Consider the following 16233-nt stretch of genomic DNA (forward strand, 5'->3'; position numbering starts at 1 on the left):
CGAATATGTTTCGAAACTTAAATTACAGGAAAAAAAACACTTTTATTTTATTGGTTAGTTAGAACAACACCAATATTTAAAAGGGTAATTAGTTATTGAAAACTAGACAAAACATTTTTATTTATTTATTTATTTACGGTTCCATGAACCTTTTACATAATTACAATAAAACCAGTAAAAAAAAATACAACAAAAAATAACATTATATTAAAAAAAGAACAAAAAGATCGAGAAAAGTATACAATGGTAAACAGTATTTATATATGAAAAATAATATTACATCTGTAACAAATAAAAATATTTACATTTACAAAAGAAAATAGCAGTTTTTAAAAAAGAGGAAGAGAAAAAAAAGAAAGTTCTTTAAAAGGAAAGTTAAAAAGTTTACTTCGTGGTTAATATTTAACAACAATAAATTAAAAAAATAATTATACACACAAGAGTTAAAACAAAAGTGAAGAACTTATCATTATTTGAATTTTTAATTGTTAATTCTTTTTCAAAACACAGGACTTGATCATCAGCGGCGTGATATAAAATCAATCTAAATCATCACTGTATTGATTTGCAAGTCGCTGCATGCGAATTATCGGTGAATTCAATGAATAATTAGTACCACGATGATAACTGTTAAACAAAAAATTAAGTCTTGTTGGTCTATGTGGAGTACGAAAGTTTATTAAAGTTAACAGTTCGGGGCAATCTATTTTATTATTTAATAATTTATAAATAGACAAGAGGTCATTTATTGTCCTCCTGCTTGACAGTAATGGCAAATTTAAAGCAGTCATCAGGGGTTACAATTTATTTCTGACACGGGTAGACCTAATTTAATTTAAACATATGTTAAAAAAATTCTCTGTACTCGTTCAAGAGCATATGAGTCGCAGTAACATTAAAATGTTTAAGTTCGTAGATGGAATAAAGGTGTTATTTAAGCTCTCTTGAACATTTTCTAAAATGCAGATGGTCCCTTCTGCCTTCCGACTACCGATATTATGTACAAGAAGTAAATAATAAAAATAATATTTGCACACTAATTGTCCCGGTCAGTGAGTTTATGTACGATATATTGTCATCACCGGTATTGTTCGGTTAGATTAGGGTTAAATTCTGTTACCCTAAACATGTCGGCGTCGCGTCGCACGTGTCGCTTTGGCGTCAGCGTCGCGTCGGCGGATGCACAGAATCTGTTGCGCACTATCCTTGTCCCATCCGTTAGTCGCGTTAGCAATAAATTAAGCAAAGAATTTCGGTGTAAGGCTTTAAATTATTATCATGTGTCAATCATAAAAAATGTACGCTTGACTGATTTCACAAATCGATATTATGGTGGAAAAGATAAATGGTTTAATGATGCGTGATTTCACTAGATAATTTACAAACACCCATTAATAAAAACATTTATTTGTGTTTTTGAAGTAAATAGGTATAAAATTAAGAAAATAAATGTTTGTATTATGATTAACCCGAATCTTTAAATTTTCGGAGGCATTTTCAATGAGTTGTGGTAGAGCGGGATTCTCTCTGACCTCTGATCCGCTACACTGACCACGGGGCCACAACCGGGTTCTTAATTTTACACTAGTTTAGCATTACGAATTTTTTTCTAGAACAGCTATGGTTGTTACGGTGTTGAAGAATGAATGAATCTATTTAACAAAGTTTTTGTGTGATAGGTATGAATGTATCTACGTACAAAGCATGATTTTAATATGTAATTTAAGAAAATAATTTATTTGAAAACGAGTTTTCTGTTTATTCAGTAAATCAGTTTTTTAGTTAGGATATTGCTTAAAATCTTTAAAATATAATAAACCAGAATAAAATGCACTTTGAAGAACTATAACGCTACAATACATAATTTTTATTTTAAAAATCACGATTACCACACTATATTAAATTTGTGTTTTTCAGAAAAGGACTATTCAGTAAAAACGAAAATAATTCAAGCCGACTTTAGTGAAGGAGAATCTGTTTACGAAAATATTGAAGACTTGCTTCAAGATATTCATGTTGGAGTTTTAGGTAAGCAACCAATATTCTGTTATATTATTATATTTGCGAAAATACGTACGTACTCGTACATAACCCTTCATGTTGTAGGGAATTAATTATGTAGTTACAAAAGTAAATTCCATATTAGCGATGGCGAATCAAGTGAAAACTTATTTTTATTCTTCTTTTAAAATACATAAATTGCATAGGTAGGTTTATAATAATATATATTTTAAATGTACTTGAACATTTTTATGTTCATTTTTTGTTAAGGTAAATAATTTAACATGAAGTATTTAATTTTACTTACATAGGAAAAACCTGTATTGATTCATTTTAACTATTTATAGAATATTTTCGGTTGAGTAACATCTTATCGCAACATTAAATTAAACAGACAATAAATTTGTTAGTTTGCTATTTTACATTTTGTTTTATTTTCCATTTTTTGTACATTAACCGCCCATAGGGCTTTTACAATACAAATTTAGTTATATAAAACATAATAAAGTTTATAAAAAATAATATATAGCAGTTATACAAAGGTTAAAAAGTAAATACAATAAAAACACGTTTAAAAAGATACACTAGGAGTAATTAAAAAGTACGCAATTTATTTTTTGCAAAGTGTAATTTAATATCTGAAAAAATAAAACTAAAAATAAGGAAATAAAAGATTCACACACATATTTAAAAAAAACAAATAATGAAAGGTTATTTCATGTATAAAATAATTAAGTAGCAAAGTACTGACTAATTTAAACATTGTTTTTCTGATAACTTATCATATTGTACTTGACATGATTTTTCATGAATTAATATGAAATCGCACTAACGGAAAGAATTGAGCATAATTGGTTTGAAATGATTTCGTGTAGAAATTACATCTAAGTCTGGTGGTCTTAAATGGAATCCTAAAGTTTATTTCATTTACCAAGTTTATTTTATTCACAATATTACGCAGTGTGACAAATGACAACTTTAGCTGCTATGCGTCTAGTTGAAAGTGAGGATATATGCTAATTTTTCTATAATGAATCTTAAGTTATCTTAGAAAGGGGTAGACCTATTTTATAGTTAACATATCGTAGGAACTTTCTTTGGGCTCCCTCTAAGATATTTATATTTATATTGTACATAGGTGACCAGATTTGAGATGCATATTTTAACTGAGACCTCTTTTGTTGATCGCATTAATGTAATTCTGGTAACATATCATTAATATATTTTTACACTGTTTACGGGTAGTAGAAAATTGTAAACAGTCAAATATTGAATTTGACTGTTTATATTTTAGGTGTGGCATTTTTTTTTCAATCACCGCTTTTTTAAATTCAGAATTAAACCATTTGAAAAAAGAAGATAATTTAATCGTATTTCAGGAACAAATTCATCGATTACGTCATATTCGACATCATCAAATTTACCAACATTATCATCAGTATGTTTTAATGAATCTAAAAAAGACCAATCAATTTCCGAGAGATGTGAGCACATTTGAGCATAATCACCTTTTTTAAAGTTGTGTGTCGTTTCATTTAAACACTGAGATACAAATAAACTTGAAGTAAATAATACATTGATTGATAATTGAGGATGGTGTAAATCTGTAGATACCAAACGTTCACCGGACTTAAAAACATCAAGGTTTTTCAGGTTTGAGATAACGAGGTCTAGCGTTCTGTCCTTAGAATTTTTAATGAAATTAAACTGCTTTAGGTGTAAAGTATTAAGCATGTTTATAATTATTTGTGGTTTTGCAGATAAAAGATTGGGAGAATTCATTAAGTCATAGTTCATGGGCCAGTTGACGTCAAGTATATTGTAGTCCCCGAGTATAAAAATTTGAACTCCCGGAAGGTTTAGCACAACCTTTTCAACTTCCTTGCAATGTTTTTGATAAACACAGGAGTTTCCTAACTAGTCTGGACCCGAAACAAAGAAACTCTGCACATTTTAAAACTGTGAAACATATAAATAAATAAAATAAATAAATTGATTTCTAAAGTAGCAAATGCATCTAATTTTCGGTCATCTGTGTATTTGTTCCCGAGAGGGTGAATTCTCGGGAACAGAGAAATAATTTAGCATTTTCATGTAATGATTTATTTTTATTTTTCTATCTAGTCTAATTTCTATATATCTTACTCTAAAGCCTTCTCCACCTCTGATGCCATATATCAGGAGCGTGCGGTGAGGTTTTCCATTAAGGAAGCAGTCATTTGGTGTTAGGTCAAATTTGTAAAGTAGGTCAAATTTGTGCCCACGAATTCAAATTCAATGCTTTAAAATATTAAAACTAAAAAGCATTTTTTTGTTATAATTTAATCATAAAAAGTTATATTTAATAATTTAATATTAAAGTACGATCATGTCAACCGATCAAAGTGCTAAATTTGTCATAAAACAGTCACAAAATACGAAAAATAAATATGTATTGGTTTGTAGAGTTTGTAGAAGCGCATATTTGCTTCCGCGCATGATATGGCCTAGATACTCGTATTTGAGTTTTCTCTGTTTTTTTGAGGACATTAGTTCTTTTTTGGCACTGGCTCGTTTTAGCACCTCCACTTTTGTCACTAAATCTGTCCACGGAATTCTCAGCGTTCTCCGGTGAAGCAACATTTCAAAAGCCTCTAATCATGATACAGCTGATCATGATGGGGAAGATCGAGGGAAAGCGTGGAGTTGAAAGGCGACAGATGTCCTGGCTGAGAAACATCCGCGACTGGACGGGAGTGCGCGGGGTTGAGGCGCTGTTCCAGTTGGCACAGAACCGGAATGCCTACTCTAGAGTGATCGCCAACGTCGGAGAGACCTGATATGGCACAGGCAGATGATTAGTTTGTTAGAATTGCTTCTACAGAGAAACTAAAGATCTTAGTTTGCACATGCGCGGATTTGTGAATTCAGTACGCGGCGACCGCCTTATAAAAAGCAGTTTCGTATTTCAGAATTAGACAGAGCGCAATGAATTTTACTCCAGTTTACGCATTACTATGTAGATGAAAGGTTGTATGTGGGCTTGTCGCAATTTTTTAGAAGTTATCAACGAATGAACATCGGAACCATCTCAGATCGCTACGATTTATTATGGTGACTAAAACTAAACTTAACTTAACTTTAAACTAATTTTATTAATGAAAAAAATAGTTGTCGATTGTTGAGAAGTAAATTTTTTAGAAAAGCTTTGGTTCCATCCAATCTATGGACGGACTGCGCATGCCATATAAGTCAAGAATATTTAACGTTTTCAGTAAATAATGTGGGTAAGCAGTACACCTATCCAATGTACCTGCACGAAGTCCCACAGAAGGAGTTGTGGGATATTATCAATATTAACGTTGGAGCAGTCACCATGATGACCAAGATGGTCCTACCGCAGATGAAGGCGAGGGGGAAAGGTGCCATAGTCAATGTTTCCTCGGGAGCTGAACTGCAACCTCTGCCATTGATGACCGTCTACGGCGCTACCAAGGTATGGCAGAAACACCAACTCTGCATACGATTATTTATTAGTTATAAAATGTATATTTGAACCACCAATTTTGTGGTTATTCATATTCATGGTTATTAATATTTTAAAAAGTACTAAGCTATTTTTTTTTGTAAGCGTGAGTTAGTTATTCTTCGATTTCATAATATAACAATAATTATCATCATTATTTTTAAATTTTCGCACCTAATTGTGCGTAGGGTGCTGCATTGGTACACCAATCATAGCGCATTTCAATTTTTTTTTGTTACATGAAGATAAGATGATCCGTCTTACGCTTCAGGTACCAGTCGAGGGACTATGAAATATGAAATATTCTGGTGTGAAAACACCCTTTTAAATAAATATTTCATTTAAAACATGTCGGGAATCGAACCCGAGACCTATTGTATAGTAAGCAAACGCGCTGACCACTACACCACGAGGCCAATGATTAGGATTATGGATCAAAATAAGGTAAGCAATATGACATGTCTAGATTCGCCTAGTTTGTTGTCATGCGCAGGGTGGCGCAGTTGGTTAGACAGCCAACTGTTCATGGGTTCGATTCCTGCCAGGTGTAAGAAAAGAATCCATGAATATTATTTTTTTCAACTGGTCTGGCTGTTGTGTATTTTTTATTTTAACTTTCTGCCATATCCTCTTTTCCCACCTGCTGATAAGCTTCTAAGATAGAGGCTTAGCGTTTTTTCTCAATTAAATAACAAAAGAGTCGTAGTTAATTGAAATATGTAAGTACGTCTTTACGTAATTATATGAATCGAAGTTTTTCGACAAACAAGGAAAAATATTTAAAAAGTGCCAAGTTAAATGTTTTGCGTATGCGAGAGCTTAACATTATACTCCTTTTAATATTTTAACATGTGAAGATATATAAAGATGACTTCATATACAGAGAGAAATTACAAAATGTTAGAACAGTTTTAAACCCTACGTATATATGTTTATATTTCATAACTGTACACCCATATTAATTATATTATAAAACGCACAATAAAATATCAAAAACATAACATGAACTAAACATTTATGGAGCAGGTGATTCAATATTGGTTTGGGCGAAAGAGACAATACATTTTACTTCTAGCCACCTCCACTATCCGTTTTTTATAGCCCTTTTGAACATTTTTTCGTTACAAATGTAATAATATAGTCTAATACAGTCCAAGTTTTGCAAATTAATACATCAGAAGAGCTCATCAACATTTATTTTAACTTAAGGCATGCGAGGAGTTTTTTCGTTCCAGACTTATTCTTAGTTGTGGGGGTCAGTGTTATGCAAGCTCCTGACGTCAGCCTAAGCCTTAGCCCAGGTCTATAAAAAACCTGGCTATTTATTTTTATTTTTATATATTTGGACCCCTGTATTTAGTAGCCTTACGTGTCATGTACCAGGCTAAGGTACTCGGTAAAAAATAGTTTTTGTTTATCTTGGAAATGGGATGTTCGATCACTGATTTTGGTTTATTACCTTTAAGAGTCCAATCACCATTTTTACAAAGCCCAAGAACAATGGCACGTGATAACTACTTTTAGCGACAATGTGGATATTTGTTAAAGATATCCCATCTTTTCTGCATTCTGCTTCAAGATTATGGTGTTGTCAACTGAAAAATGGGTACTGAAATAACAGATGTTTGATATTCTGTGAAGAAATATTATCGCATGGACAATAGTCATTATTCCTTAATTTAAACCTATATAGGTATAGGTAACTTCTCATAGTTTCGTGTCCGGTATAAATTTGGGTCGTTTCAAAAGTACTTTGGTGATGACGACGAAAGTTTGCTGCATCAGCTAGCGTTGGGAAAAACATTTTAGTTATTTTACCTGTTGAAGAAGCGCGGTAATGATCCTCCCAACGTTGCTGCGTATTTTGTTTTACACAGCGTTTAGCAAAGCCAAGAGAAAATTCTGAGAAAAAGGTGCCGTTCTTTGGCCTGGCTACTGTGTTGAAGGCGAGAGTTTACATTTTGATAAATCTCCCCCTCCGAGCCCAGATCCATAAAGTATCAGACTATTTGGTAGGGGGTGAGATCTTTAACATCCTCAGGTTTAACCAATGATCCCCTGAAGATGAGGCTCCTTTTATGATGTAAAGCATCACATTCACATATAATGTGTTTAGGTGTTTCCTCATCTGCATTGCAGAACCTACATCTAGAAGTTTCGGAAAGGTTCATTCTAGTAAGGTGTTTGTTCAGTCTGCGGTGCCCTGTAAGAGCTCTAGTGATAACCTTCACTTGATTTTGGCTGAGCTTTACTAGTTCAAAAGCAAAACTTTGCGAGTACCCTTTTATCAGTTCTTTTGCATGGTCGTTCCAGACTTACATATATTAATAAAGTCGTTTGAAGCCGCCATTAGACACACTAAATACTCGTAGAAGATTCAAAATATTGTTTTTTCCAACATCTTTTCTAACTCTGTGTTCAGGCGAATGAAAAATACAGTTGCGTGTATAATAGACCTAGAAGCCTGGACGAATATTTTTGTTTCGGTTTCTGCTCTCAAGTAAAAGTGCTGAATAAGGAAATCGAGGGGAGATAAGTCCATGTCGTTGTGTAGTGGTTAACGCATTCGCCTATCGTTCTTGAGGTGCTTGGTTCTTGAGATGCGATTCCTGAGTGGAGGTGAAATATTAGTTTTAAATGTTTTTTAAACTGCAATATACCATTGTTTCTGGACTGGCACCTAAAAAATAAGACTGATCATCTTACCTTCAGAAAACAGATAATCAAATTACGCTGCATATGGTTTATAAATTCAGTGCCCTATACATCACTGGGTGCGAAAGGGGGATTATGATGATGATGATGATGATTTCCAGTCCTCAAAGAAACCGTTTTTTTTCTGACTTAAATAAAGTCGTTCACAGCTGCTATACGGCACAAGTAGAAAATATTAGGACGATTTTTCTTTTTAAAATCTATTCTAATTTTAATTATTAAAAGAGAAGTTGTCTCGTTGCAGACGTAAATAAAGTCTTTCACAGCCGCCATATACCACAAATGGAGAATATTATTATTATTCTTCTTCTTAACATCTATTCTAATCGTAATGATTTCAACAAGTTGTTTCGTTTCAGACCTACATAAAGTCGTTCACGGCCGCCATACGGCACGAGTACAGCCGGTTCGGCGTGACGGTGCAGCACCTGTCACCGCTGTTCGTGTCCACCAAGATGAACGCCTTCTCTGAGCGGCTGATGTCGTCCAACATGTTCGTCCCGGACGCCGAGACGTACTCCCGTCACGCCGTGGCCACCCTCGGTAGGACCAACTGTACCACGGGCTACTGGGCCCACGGAATTCAGGTGGCTATTATTATTTTAATTATATTTCTAGGGTTTCCTAGGATAGCGGTGCCCGTATTTTAACGGTCGTAGTGAACGATGATGCAGTGGACAGCCGACGTAGAGGTGACTAGAGTGTGGTTTTCTAGGAAAACGGTGTTATCAACACCATTTAACACCGTTTTCCTAGGAAACCACTCTCTAATCACTTTTACGATGACATATATTCCTTTTTTTCTTTGTCCGGGCATATGAAGAATGCAGCTTTCGACTCGATAACTACTCTCGAGTAAAAATCCCGAAAAAGGAAATCGAGTGAAATTGATTAAATGTATCATTTATCATGAGCTCAAAATAAGTTTTTAAGATACGTTAACTTTAAACTTGGAATCAGATATGAGTTTATTGTCTATGATTTTTCATGAAATATTTTGAACTTGTTGAATCTTACCTAGAGAAGAAAAATTATAGATTTACTGAATTTATTTAAGATTGTAAACTTTACATGGAACTGCCCAAATCTATTAGCACTCATTAACTTCAAGGTACCTGGACGAATGACTCTTCAAGTACCTCACAGTTGCAACAATTCGCGAACAGTATACTCTTGTATACCATTCTGAATCGACTCCATGTACTCGGAAATATCTATTCCGACGTTGCTGATATTTTTCACATAAAGTATAGTTTATATAAATCAACTCTATTTAATCATTTCAAAGATGGTGAGTGGTAATTTACATTTGTTAGATTATATTGCTTTCTATGTTTACTTTTGTATGGGTACTAATGTGTACCATATTGACGTGTATAGGTACTTATTTTTTTTAATTGTTATTATTATTATTACTATTTTTTGATTATTTTTTTTGAGACAGAAGAATTTTATTGTATTTAATATACTGATATTTTGTACCTCTTAAATAAAAAAAATATTAAAATTATTTTCCTTTTAAAATTTCATCTGCACATATTGTTTAATTCTTTTTTTATATCTAAATATGTTCTTTATACAATACTGCTGTATTATGCAGGGTGTTATTAAACCCTGTCACATCCGAAACCACGATGATCAGTATGGGTAAGAAGACATATTAGCATATTAAAAAAAAAAAAATAGTAAAAAATATTTTTTTAAAAACAACATATTAAAACAATCAAATGGTTGCTTACTTCTGCAGGGGAGAAGTGAGGGGAGCGCGGCGCAGTATCGGACTCCTCCCTCCCCCTCCTCGTTTTTCCCCTGCAGAATTAGCCAACCATATGCTTTTTTTATATTTATTTTTTTTAAATTTTGTTTGTTCTAAAAAAATATTTTAATGTGCCAATATGTCTTCTTGCTCATACTGATCATCGTGGTTTCAGATGTGACAGGGTTTAATAAACACCCTGCTTATAGTATTTATGTAACTTAATACTTTTCAATTAAATTTTGAAGTTTTTTACATTATATTGAAGTGTTTATATTATTTTAAATATGTATTTTTTTAAGGTAAAAGGCACTGCGTGCCGTGTATATTAATAAATAAATCAAATTGAGAGTGTGGAGGGGCCTATTGTCGGGGTCACCAGTTGTGCTGGTCACCGATTGTCAACTCTTCTACTGTCTCTATAGGTAGTCGACCAGCGTGTATACGCTACGCGAAGATGTTTTTATTCATGCACTGCAGGCTAAAATGTCTAAAAGTCCTACATCCAACAACATCTCACGCGTGACCCTCACTTTGCTCTTCAAAAGGTTGCTTCAAACTTCATGAAAAATGAAAGTCGGTACTTACACGAGTTCTGCACACTAATTATTAAAGCAACAATAAAATGAACGAGATATGTTACATAATATTTAACTAATAAAATTGAACACTGAAGTTAAGATTATATGAATATTTTCTACTAAGCGGTTGACAATAATTTCGGAAGACTAAGATCTTGGATCTTGGTGGACGGTGGCGGGCTGCAGAGGAAGAGAAAAAAAGCGATCAGTGCGTCGGTGCTTTTATATGCTTACCTACGTCACTGATCCGACGGTTGGTGATACCTACTCAGAAGTAGGCAAGTACCGCCAACTGTAATAGGCTTCAGAAAGCACCACAAATCGTTAAAAAAATAATAATAATGTCCAACAAGTGTACCCAAGTATTTATTTATTATAATTCACAAACAATACATACGACATTGGTATAATATTCCCAATTTCTTATGTTTAGATATGGTTCATCAATTATTTGTGAACACAACATGCACAAATAAGTTTTTTTTTAAAGTTTATAATTTTTTCAAGTTGACTAGCTTAATAAAATTCTGTTAAAATTATGTAACTTATTACTATAAATCAGAATAACAGGTTATTGCAAATTATTTGACCTAACTAACGTAAGAGACTATTTGACTTTATTTATAAATATATTTATTCACATATAAATAAAAACTCCTTCCAAAATATACAGTTTATTTTTATCAAAACGGTAAACGGTATACAAGACAAAGTTTTTAAAGTACGTTTACACATGAACATTAAAAAAATCAGAAGAGTAACAAAATAGTTCAAGTGATAAAATTATTATATTACTACCTATCTAAGTTCTAACATTATTTTGTTACCTTCTATATCATGTGCATAAGGTCCCGTGATAATTTCACGAACTCACGGACCCGAGGACCATAGAAAAAAAATTCCGAATAGAAAAAGGCGTAAATATTTTCTATATGAACAAAAAAAGTTGTTTTGAACTTCGCAAAATGCTTTTTACGAACGCAAGCAGAGAAAAAATATGCTCTGAATGTCGTATGTCATGTTTAATTTAAATCGGTTTAGTTTTCTGATCTATATTTTCACGAATCTTTTTTTAGTTTTGTAAACAATGAAAAAATAATTAATTAGCGGGGATTATAACCGCGTTAACATCTCTAGTGTAGCGGAGGAACGCGGGGGAGGGCCATTTTTCACTAAACAAGTCTATATACTTTATACATACGCCGACGCCGGCGCTAGTAGCGAGAAGACGCCGACGCTCACGGGCGTCTCGCGTGCCAATTCACTTGGCACCGATTAACCCAATATTTAGACTTACTTCAAAAGAATATATGAAATAAATTAATACGATGCTTGATAGTTAAATATACATAAAAACGCTATAAAACATTACTAAGAACGATCGTTAAATTTAATTATTTATTAACAGAAGGTGCGTAACTGACTGTACTTTTGTGGTTTTCTCTTTTGAGTGATAAATATTTAGCTCAATAATAAAATGCTGTACAGCCAAAAGTAATAACTAACGTTAACTTATTTTTACGTAAGTGATTGAGTGAGAAATTAATTTGTCGGAGAAAAAAATATGAATTATTTTTTGTTTTATTTGTATAAACCTATTTGTTAGTGCAAATTTAATTTAAGCATTTGTATTGTTTTAAATAAAATAATTTAATTAAATATAAATAGTTTGCTAATATCAATATTTTTTGCTCTACAAGAGGCTAAGAGGGCCAATTACAATGGTGAATTATTACACAAAACAAAGTTCACAAAACATATTTGATTTTTGTGCTCCCACCGAGAATCGAACCCGGATCCTTCTGTGCGTAAGGCAAACGTCTTATCAATAACATCACATAAATAATTTTCAATGTATTCATGGTATGTTTCAATGTATTCAAACAGATTATTAAAATACTGCAAATGCTTGCACAATCCAGCATAATCAAATAAATCAGACATTATTATTAATGACACCTTTTTTATAATGTAATAATTTATAGAAGAATCGCAATTATTTACTCAATTAAAAAAATAGAATAAAAAACATTAAAACACCGAGGCAATGTTTATGGCTTGTCATTGGGGTTTTTTTTGGATTCGTTCCGACGTTTCAGCTATCGTTGCAGGAGTCACCTTTAAATTAAACTATTGGCGGTAGATGGATCTTGCAAGAACCCAATTTGTGTAGGTTGGATTTGTCTAGGATAGCGATAAAACAGACGATACATATCGTCGTGATTGTAGAACAACGACGGATGTGCAAAAAATGCGTTTTGATTATTTTTTGTTTGATTGTTCCAAGTCCAAAAAAAATGTTTATAAATAACTATACTTTCGTACTTTTTTTATATTATTTTATTTATTGAACTTTTTGTACATAATTTAAATTGTACGTTGGTAGGCTTATAGCCAAATGGCAATTTCTTTGAACCAACCTTTTAAATAAAAGTTTCGTTTTTGTAATTCAAGTCAAGATATACAAAAATAGAAATAATTGTGTTTGTATATAAATTACCTTAAATCATTGATTTTATTACCTTAAATCATTGCCATTACTCAATGGAAAAAAGGAATAAAGAGGAAAGAGGAAAGGAGGAAAGATTAAAGAAAGGAAAGGACTTTATTTTTCAAGTTGTGGGAAAAAGGTGTCAAAAAATCTATAAAGTTTATATTTGAAGCACTAACTTTGTGGTTATTCATTATAATAAAATAAATAAAACAACTTTTTTTTAACCACTAATTTTTATTTTCCACCACAATTATCTAATTCCCTACCATCAAATATTAAACCGGCTTTCTACACAACTAATAATATAGGAACATTGTTAAAAAATCACAAAGACAAACTTCATAAATATAATGAATCTGGGATATACCAATTAAATTGTAATGATTGCGATTCAATCTACATTGGAAAAACTAAAAGAAACTTGAATATTAGAGTAAAAGAACACTAAAGATGCTTTAATAATATTTTTTCTGAATTCGCAAATCATCTGATAGAAAATAATCATAACTTCAATAAAGACACTGGATTAAAAGTACTTCATGTTGAAAATAAAATATTAAAATTAGATAACTTAGAAATTAAAATAGCGATTCATAGTAAGAAAACAATAATTAATAACCAAATAAACAATATTTCTTTTAGTCCTCTCTTGTCTAACTTCGAAAATAGTGATATCAAATTACCACCCGTGTAAGAAAAAACGACTTGATTTATAAAAATAAAAAAGGAATCAATTCATTAGTTACGTAAACCTTGACGAAGAAGTTTGTTTGATTTGAAACCGGTCGGTGGAAAATAAAAATTAGTGGTTAAAAACAAAGTTGTTTTATTTATTTTATTTTATTATGTCAAAAAAAACATTTAAGCCGCTCTCTAAGATCATGACAATGATCTCCTTTACTTTATTCTGCTTTGTCTCAATCAAAAGGTTTACAGTATCGTTGTGGTTTATTGATCTGATATAACAGTACCTTATATTTCGCAAATAATGAATTTAAAAATATATTGTGATATTGATTATAACTGTTCAATAATTTTGTTTTCCAGTACTTCTTCATCGCTCTTCCCCCTGTGTGGGTGAGAATTTTAATAGGAGGAAGTATGAACAAGAACTTCCGAGAGGAATACTTCAGCAAGGTGAAGTGCAAATAGTCCTTACCTGCTCCAGCACCAGCTTTATCTAGTTAAAATTATATCAATGTAATAACCAACCTGCCATTCAAGATATGTAACCATTACGCGTACTAGGTGATAGAAGCTCTTATAGTCGGGAGCTCTAAGGATTCCAATATAAGTAATTATTAAGATTTTTATATCGTCCATTACCTGAAGCATCAAGCTTTTGAAATGTGAGGGCATTAGAGCAAACTAAGAAATCTCCATTGATGGAGTAACTGAGACATTTGCGAAAAACTTTAAAAAAAATTGTTAGATTTCTAACTATGCTTCACTAACTTGATGGAGAATGCTAAGTTTGCGGTGTCAAACAGTTTGGTTCAAAACTATTTTTGTATGATTTAGAGATGGTTTTGAATTACGCTATTATTGATGTAGGTAGATTTTTATGTATAGTTTATTTTGGCATCAATAACTAATTTTCCGTTTTTGGTGGAGATTTCTATGTTTGCTTATAATACCTTCATGTATTATGTTTTTAGAACTTGTTAGGCAAAATTATTATACCAATAAATAATATTTTACTTTTTAGGTACATCAATTCAAAAAAATTGATATTTTGTTTCTGTTTATAAAAATATTCAAAGGTTTACTAGAAAAAAATCTGTTTAAATGTATTATTATTTTTCTCAGCAACATTTGCACGTATGTAAAATGTTTTTTTAAACTTAAATTTTGTTATATTTCACTTTTTGTGCAGTAAGTTAATTAATTATGATCAATTATGGTTTCCAGCATTTAATTAATGAATTATTTATATCTTTTTATCGAAGCACCTACCTTAATTATTTGTAAAAAACTGTAAAAAACATTTTTTTAAATTTACAATGTATCAATCACTTTTTATTAAAATTATTAATTCAATTAATGCTAATAATACTCTCCCTGTAAATTACATGATTACATCTTTCAAGAATACTTTTAAGCTTTCATTTTTTTGTAACTTAGTATTGACACACACATGTATTTTAACAGGATGGAAATTGTTTTTGAGTAAGTAATATGGACGTACAGACATTTCATCATCATCATTTTCACCTAATGGTGCTTAAGGCATTGCTTAGATACACCAATCCCAAGGTATCTCATCATTATAGTTCATTTAAGTTGCATGAATGTAAGATGATCAGTCTTATGCTTCAGGTGCCAGTCCAAGGACTGTGAAGTATTTATGTGTAATAAACCGACACCTCTCGCATGGTAGGCAAACGCGCTGACAATTGGACCACGAGGTAAACAGACATTTACAGGGCTTACGACCTGTCATTGGGTGGTTAAAGTAATTTATCACACACGTTGTAATATTCACCGGTTTGCCTAAGTTTGGGTGTCCATATTCTTAAAATTCTTTCATCATTTGGTATTTGTGGATTCAAGGGGTGAAACTTTTATTAATGTTGGTTTTCTATCTCCGCTGTAATAATATGTTAACCTTGATAACTCCCTAGAAGCTGGAATCCTCAAAACATATTTTTTTGAATAGGTAAAAAATATTATATTTGTTTACAACCTACATGCTACGAGTATTTTATGATTTTTACATAACATTTTTTTTTTTTTAAACTGCTTATTTCTGTTACTTTTTTTTCCCCATTGCAGTGCAGTCATGATTCAAGTGAGATGACTGTTTTTTTTTTAAACTGCTACTTGTAGACATAATAGAGAGTACAAACACATCGAATGAATTAACTCTTTGACTGTAGCTGATAGTAATTTATATTTCTGTACCAATCTGATTCTAGCTAAATAAACTTTGCCAATTTTCATAATATGATATTTATATTAAGTAGGTTTGGTAGATATGTGTATTAATTTTTATATTAACAGTTAGGTACTAAGATATTTGATGGTGTCATATTAAGAAATATTGTAATGTAATAATATTAGGTTTATGAAATAAAACATACAAAAATGAAATAAATTTTGTTATTTTTAATAATCATATTAACCTTATGAAATAAATGTTTGTCGCAGGGGGCAAATTTAGCAGTTAATGGAGTTCTGA

At 31.8% G+C, this 16233-nt stretch overlaps 1 protein-coding gene across 2 annotated transcripts in view; it reads left to right on the top strand.

Moving 5' to 3' along the window:
• LOC148284137 (inactive hydroxysteroid dehydrogenase-like protein 1) overlaps positions 1–14779 on the top strand; it is a 64928-nt gene extending 50149 nt beyond the window's left edge. The window contains exons 3-6 of one of the 2 annotated variants that reach the window (XM_088242640.1): positions 1918–2028; positions 5256–5476; positions 8581–8808; positions 14100–14779. In XM_088242640.1, coding sequence (XP_088098766.1) covers positions 1918–2028; positions 5256–5476; positions 8581–8808; positions 14100–14204 — 665 coding nt within the window. In that variant the 3' untranslated portion in view covers positions 14205–14779. The remainder of the gene's footprint in view (positions 1–1917; positions 2029–5255; positions 5477–8580; positions 8809–14099) is intronic. The other variant, XM_088242641.1, reaches the window with a different exon arrangement.
• Positions 14780–16233: the final 1454 nt, after the last annotated feature.

The sequence above is a fragment of the Micrasema longulum genome, unplaced genomic scaffold (assembly GCF_059751315.1).
Source record: "Micrasema longulum isolate JH-2025_06_02 unplaced genomic scaffold, ASM5975131v1 h1tg000147l, whole genome shotgun sequence".
In the NCBI taxonomy this organism is placed as follows: Eukaryota; Metazoa; Arthropoda; class Insecta; order Trichoptera; family Brachycentridae; genus Micrasema; species Micrasema longulum.